The 7,312-nt window shown below is 39.9% G+C and overlaps 1 protein-coding gene across 4 annotated transcripts in view; it reads left to right on the top strand.

The window, feature by feature from the left end:
* Positions 1 to 2,124: 2,124 nt before the first annotated feature.
* Positions 2,125 to 7,312, top strand: part of SEMA6A (semaphorin 6A) — a 67,466-nt gene continuing 62,278 nt past the window's right edge. For all 4 annotated transcript variants that reach the window (XM_077790356.1, XM_077790357.1, XM_077790358.1 and 1 more), the window contains exons 1-2: positions 2,125 to 2,369; positions 4,699 to 4,816. In XM_077790356.1, coding sequence (XP_077646482.1) covers positions 2,270 to 2,369; positions 4,699 to 4,816 — 218 coding nt within the window. In that variant the 5' untranslated portion in view covers positions 2,125 to 2,269. The remainder of the gene's footprint in view (positions 2,370 to 4,698; positions 4,817 to 7,312) is intronic.

A 7,312-nucleotide genomic window follows, 5' to 3' on the forward strand; every position in this document is an offset into this window, starting at 1 on the left:
CTCTAAAGGGCAGAGCTGTGTCTACTGTACTGTGGTATTTTCCACACGGCACACACGTTGTTAGATGGTAGATTTTGTGATGATAGGGAGTAGCAGAAAGCAGCTATTCTTATGCTCTGGAGTCTCACTGTGAACCAAATGGTTTGGATTGTTACCCTGCAGACTGATATTGTAGATTAATACAGTGTAAGCAGAAGAATTTGATTGCTTCCTAAGTTCTTCCCATTAAACTGCTGTTCCTCTTGTACATTTCAGAAAAGATTTGTACATTGGATTGTAGCAATTTCAAAGAGAAAATAATTTCAATCAATTTGTGTAGTAAGGAATTTCATTTTGCCATTTTCCTGTGTACTTAGAGTGGCAAAATTTTTAATCCAGCAAAGTGACATTTTGAAAAATTGCATAGAGATAAAGGAATTAGCCCCTTTAATGTGCATGTATCCCTTTAGAGGGAAAATGTTTTTCCAAGCCTACTATTTACTTCTGCTGCTTATTTCTTCTTTGGGCATTCCAAAGGGCCCCAGATGATAACAAGTAGAAAGAAACAGGTTCTACCCCAGAGAGCTAACTGTCAAGAGAAAATGCAAGAGGTGAAAAGAAAGACAAATAGAGGAAATGTATAAAGAAAGTGTCTGCAGGCAGATATAGCTGTATCAGTAATCATACAGAACTATTGGCTTAACCAGTGCTAGATGGAAAAATTTCTACTGGGGCTTGTATGTGCTATCTTTTAAGATGCATTTTCCAATAAGTTATAATAGCCAGCGTCTGCATTGTATTGCATTTATTCTTGCTATTTTTGTCCTTCACTATATATCTGAAACTTTGTTCAGTCATCAATCACTGCATTACATTTTTTTCCCCCTATTTTTGGTCTAACTTTGTCTCTCAGTTATTTTGTTAATAGAAATAGAGAATCAGCCAAAAATCCAGGTTTTGTGTTAGTCTTAATAGACTAAGACAGAGAGTGTAATAAATCAGCAGTCCTTATGGACTCTATCACTCTGCAATAGATCCCCCACTCCAAACCATTTATAGCAACTGAAATTTTATTTGAAAGCAAATATCTGATGAGGCAAATTAATTATTATGACATTTTTCTATTGGTTAAAAAATAAGGAATCCAATATTTAAAACTTGCTAATGCTTTTTTTGGCATCAAGAAAGGAGGCACAGGTATCTAATATTAAATAGTGCTGCAGAAAGGCAAGTTAGCACTTTGTTTGCCAAATTAAGTTTCAAAGACTATGTAGGTTATGAAGTTTGACTTTCTGCCCATAAATCTTGAATGACTGACAGACTACTGTAAAATAGCTTTGTTCAAAAGGAATCTTTGGCAGGCAGCATCAAAGGTTTGAAACTCTGGAAGAGATGAAAAGAAAACCCCACTTTTGCACTGATTTCCCCTTCAGATCAATGTCTGTGTGAAATTTGCCTGGGAATTATGAAGTACTTACTGTATTATGTGCTGTTTTTTTTTCACTGTATCCAAAGCCCCCAGTGGTTTCTTTTATCTTAAAGATTTAGGGATATTTTTGTACATGAAATCTGAATGAATGAATGAATGCATCAGTGAAACATGGGGGGAAAAATGCCGGATTTAGAGAGTTCTTTTCTTCTTTATTTTATCACAAGTTGGGGTATTGGTTTTACAACACCTAAATTTATGAGCACATATTTTTATGGTAAAGTCCAATGGCATGTTCTGAATGCTCCATCAGCTCTCTCAGTATTCCTTCACTTGATTCACAACTCTTCAGGGTATGAATCAGATCTGTAGCAAAACTCTTAATCTTTTTTAACTAGGATAAAGTAGTGTGAGGGTTTTTTTTTTACTTATGGTGTGTGTCATCATGTCATCATCTAATTACATAAACCAAAGAAGGGGAAAATAAAATGTTTCTTGGAAATATTTCTTGTCAGCCATCGATCAATGCAGGAGTGTCTTTATTGCATATAAGCATCAGAGGCAGAAATTTTTTTGTAACACACAGGTCCTTAAGTCTATCCTCAAGCAAGATGTGACCCTGCTAGAGCATGAGCTGAAGAATAACTGGCTTTGCAGGGCAAATTCTGCTTCTGCTTAGAAACACAGCACATTTCTGCTTAGAAACACAGCACATCCTCAGGTACAGTGAGAGGCCTGAGGAGAAAAGCTTTCTCTTTTTTCACAGACTCTTTAAAGCTCTGATCCACCTGAAGGTGCTTAAACTCTTGTTTGTTTTCCACAGGGTGAAGTGAAGAAGTGAAGCCTCACAGCTGAACTACTATGAGGTCAGAAGCCTTGCTGCTATATTTCACACTGCTACACTTTGCTGGGGCTGGTTTCCCAGAAGATTCTGAGCCTATCAGTATTTCGCATGGCAACTGTAAGTATAAAGGGCCAGAGGACTTCATGTAGGGGACTTCAGAGGACTTCAAATCAACACTGCTTAAATATAGTTGCAGTGGATAGTTATTTTTTCTTTATTTCTCCCATAACAGCCAATTTACATTCTCAAGTACTAATATAGAAACAGGTCTTTTTCACATGGTCTTATTATTTGTTAATTTAATACAAGTAATTTAACTTTTTTAAGCTCAAATAGATTCTGCTTGATCATTAAGCTTTTTTTTTTTTTCCCTAAGATGGAATTGAAGAAGCTAAAAACAAAGTCAAGGCAAAGAATCTTGTATGACAGAAGGTATCTCCATTCTTGCTAATCTCTAGATTGGCAAACTCTCCAAAAATCTAATGTAACACCAACAGCTGCATACTGAAATCTGCTGGCTAAACAGGTGGAGAGCTTTCTGTGTATCTTACAGTGGACATCAGGCTTGACTGAACTGATTCTTTCACATTTGCCTCATTTCAATTGTGATAATGGCAATGAAAATTCTTCTAAGTCCCGAAGTTTCAGATGTTTATAAGGAAGTCTTTAGCATTTAGGCCCCTAAAGGTGTGCCATGGAGTAGCAAGTCAGTCAAGAGCAGGCTTGTGTTCAATTCTTTTTTTGTTCACGGATTCGGTTTTAAAATTATCAGTGTTTACCAGGTGTTGCCATGGCCTTGTTACCCAAAAATTTATCTTGTCATTTATTCTGAAAGACAAGACTCCACACCTGATGTGCTGCAAATGCTAATAGACCTTTGGGATACAACAGAGAAGAACTGCTCTGAAGCAACCCCAGATGAAACATGGCTATTGTGGCCACTTCAGCACCTCCAGAAGGGCAGTGCTAATCCTTCCTGGAAAAATTTGCTAGCCTTGATGCTTTTGGACATGAGATAATTTTTCCTCTGCAGCATGGCATACTGAAGTGGACATGAATGCCCCTAGTTTGTTCTAGATCCATGACTTACAGAGGAAATAGTACTGAGCAGGAAACAGACTGACAATAAAACTTGGCACTTTGCATACAGGACATGATCAGAAGGATTAAGCTTCTGAATGTAAATCCTGCCTGGTGTCTTAATGTATTTCTTAGAGTTCTCAGCACCTGGTTGGGTGGGAAGTTCCTCTTTCTATCCAGTTTTATCACCAGATTTTGTGGCACATGACACTTTGAGGTGCTCTGCTGAAGCCATGCTGTGAACCAATACTTTGACCAAACTTAACAGGTGTAATGCTTTTAGAAAACAAAAGCTGAGACTACTAAAGCAGAAGATGAGTTTCTGAAGAAATAGACTCCACCAAAGAGCTGAAGTTTTCTGGGAAAGTATATTAATGGGGAAAAGACACAGCTAGCTGCCAGTCAACTCTGTATAACATTCACTGCTGTGATAATGCTCATCAGAGAATTATCCTCCTCCTGTCTTCTGTCATTTTATTTACTTAATTTGCTCCTTGTTTGTGTACCTAGATGTCATGATCATGTGATACACAAGAATGTGAAGTGGCCCTTGATTAGAAGTGTTCACTGTTGTTAGGTTGTGCACCCATCTGAGGAGCTGTGGAACACCCTGTGCATGCTGAGTTCACACCCCCCAAAAAAATTATGGGAATAGGCAAAAAATACTCTTGCTGACTGGTAGAACTGGAATGGGGGAAGCTGGTCTGTTGATAGCATAAGCTCAGTTCAGGGATTCCAATCAGTATTGCTGCCCAGTTGCCAGAAGGACTGGAATATCAGACTGGTTGCCAAAATAATGTGCAGTGGCTTTCACTTCATAAAGTTCAAGTGGTGATTTCCCACCATTTCTCAGAAAGCCCTGCAGCTGTTCTGTGACATCAGTTGAGTCCTGTAGAAAACCCAGGAAACTGGCAGTTTGAACCAACAAGAGTCAGCCTTTTGCTTTGGCTACTACCAGTCCAGTCATTGTAGTGATTGATTGGCCACTGTATAACAGCTTCATCCTGATAGACATGCTTTAGCAGTCAGGAGCAAGCATTTAAGTTCTGCAAGCAGTGAAAGAAAAACTGCAAGAAAGTGCAATGTACGTATGTGCAAAGAGCTCCAGAACAGCTTTATGCTTTAAAAAATTCACAGTTTTTGTCTTCTACAAAGGTGGTGAATTTCTTCTTTGCAGCTGCAGACAATGTAACATTGAATAACTCTCTGGCTGTCTGTGCTCATGCATTCCAGCTCCAGTCTGTGCTTCCAGGGCAGAAGAGAAAACACAGGTTCTAGCTATAGCTGGGCCCCATGGTGATTCATGTTAGCACCATTTCAGTTTGTTATTCTCTTTTGACCCTGCTGATTTTGTTCCTTCCTACAGATACGAGACAGTATCCGGTGTTTGTGGGTCACAAACCAGGGCGGAACACCACACAGAGGCACCGGCTGGACATCCAGCTTGTCATGGTCATGAACAGAACCCTCTACGTTGCTGCTAGGTCAGTAGCTTCCTGCTTCACCACTCCTCTCTTACTGCTATAAGAGGAGGAGAAGAAGACAAGGAATATTCTGAGTTCTTCTCTGATGGACACATTATTTTTAGGATTGTCTTGCACTCAGAGAGAGTTTTGCAGACTGTTAGTAAGACATATTAGAAACCTTGCTAGATGATCAACTAAAGTTTTGTGATGTGTTACACCTGTGCTTTGGGACCACATACCTCTGCCTTACTCTGAGACCTGCAAGAGGGAAGTTACCAGAAATAAAATTTAGTTCCATGGAAAAGCAATTCCATCCTCATCATTTTATTCCACTTGTGCTCACCAATAATGACAAATATTAGAGAATAATTATTCTGTGCACAGATGTATTTTCATAAGAGTTATTAGAATGTAATTTTGCTGATTTAGGCATGTTTTTGGTATCTTAAGACAAAAAAAAAAACTAAACATGCTTCTTCAAGGTTTATTGAATTTAGTGTCTTGACTTTTTTTAGAGAGCTATGCTATGTAGAAATGAGCATGTGTTTTTATAAAAATTGCACAAAGAGCCACCCATTCAGTTTGCCTAGCTCAGCTTGCACTGTCAGTCTCAGTGGGTCTACACCCATCAAACAGCTGCCAACCTGGCAGAGATCCAATATTAACATTTCACATGCCTACCTGTTGTTAGCAAAGAAGATTGATGGTCTTAGAGTGGGAATTACATGAGAGATGCAGAATGAGTGCAAGATGGGTCCAGATTAGCAAGGCTTGGTGGTACAGATTTGCAAGGGTAGGTAGTCCAGTTTAGGAGCTCTTGGACCCAGATCATGTTTGAGACCTCCCTGCAAGCTGCCTCTCAAGTAGTAGCTTATTTCCTGCCTGTTTTCTGGTCCTCCATTGGAAAATACACCTTTTTTCATGTGTCACATATAACCAGACTGTTGCTACAGTAGGGAGAAGTGGTGGGTGGGATGGCCAAGAGTGAAGGGGAACAGCTGCTGAACAGGCAGCCTCTCACCACCAGCCCTGTCTGCAAAGCCCTTGGCAGCCTCTGGGAGCTGCCAGCCTTTCTTCTCAATCAGCCACTCACTCTCCATCTCCTGGGTGGTCGAATGTGTCCTGTCGGGGAAGGCTGCCCATCGATCTCCATGCGGACCGCATAATTGGTAATCGCATTACACCACCATGGTCACTGAGTGACACTTTCAGAGTCATGTCCCTGGCTGCTAGAAGAACACACCTGTTCCATTACCCTGCCATGGCATCTGCTCTGGCTAATTGCAGCTTCCCAGGCTCCTTGCATACCCCATGCTGCATGGGGTCTCAGTGGCAGAGCTTAGAGCTCTCATGGCAAGACCTTTCATCGAGTCCAGGCAGAGAGCAAGTATCCTTCCACAGGAGCTGCAGTGGTGGTGGTAAAAGGGCACAAGGAGAGGTCAGCCCAGTGGCAAGTGGCAAAGCCCTGTGCTTTGCCTGATTTCTGAGATTGGCATTTTTGCCGTTTTTAGTGGCGTAATGAGTGGGGCAGGGCAGAGCGTTGAATAGGTTTGAAAGGTGGTGGCAGGATTTCCTGCTTTTCATGACTGAGCTCTCTTTGCTTTCCTTATTTGTTTTCCTTTAAATTAGGAAATTATTTGCAGTGAGGTGGTGGTAAATCCTCTTTGCAGATTTTGCTTTGCTGTTTTCATAGTTTATTCCCAGACTGAGATTGACGCAGTTAGGCTGCCTCAGTGGCCAAGCAACTGGCATTAGAGCAGGAAAACCCAGAGAGCAGTTTTGGGATATGAAACCACTGCATGCACAAATTTTATGAAGAATGCTAATATTTGGGAGATAATATGTACTAGTATGTGAATATGCATTCTTCCTCACTTGTATAAAACAACTTGCTACAATGCATGTGCTTGTATAGTCCTAGGATCTTGTGACCTACAAAAAAGAATAAAGACTTGATCTGTTTTGTACTTACACAGACATGAAAAAAATCTTCTTACACTTTTTTTCCTTCGGTAATTCAAAACCTCTTTGACATATTCTTTCCCCACGCCATGTTACTGAATAAAGTCCTTCCTGGGCTGACAAGACTAGGTGATACAAGTTGAAATTCAGAGGTAGTTTTTATCTTTAAGTAACAAGCTTCAGAAAATGAGTCATCCTTCAGCATCTAGTGTGAATGAAAGTTTGTAATTCAAATACTGCATTTCCTTCAAAGGCAGTAGCAAATCTAGAGATTGAAAGCAAATGTGTTTGTCAAAGACTTTTGTAACAAGATTAATTGAAAACTGTAGCAAAATAAATCTCTGGGCTATTATATGAGATTTTGCTTTCATGCTTCTTTATGCATTGAAATACAGCAATCCTGAGTTTATGTTTTACCCAATTATCTGAAAAACAATCAAAACAAATGGTTAAATAGTGAGCATTTTATTTCAGGGCTGTTGTGTTTAGGCTGGGGAGGTTTTTTTTTTTGCTAGTTTTGGAAAATCTAGTGTTGACTTTTGCAGACAGTTT

Source organism: Lonchura striata, chromosome Z, assembly GCF_046129695.1.
Source record: "Lonchura striata isolate bLonStr1 chromosome Z, bLonStr1.mat, whole genome shotgun sequence".
Classification (NCBI taxonomy): domain Eukaryota; kingdom Metazoa; phylum Chordata; class Aves; order Passeriformes; family Estrildidae; genus Lonchura; species Lonchura striata.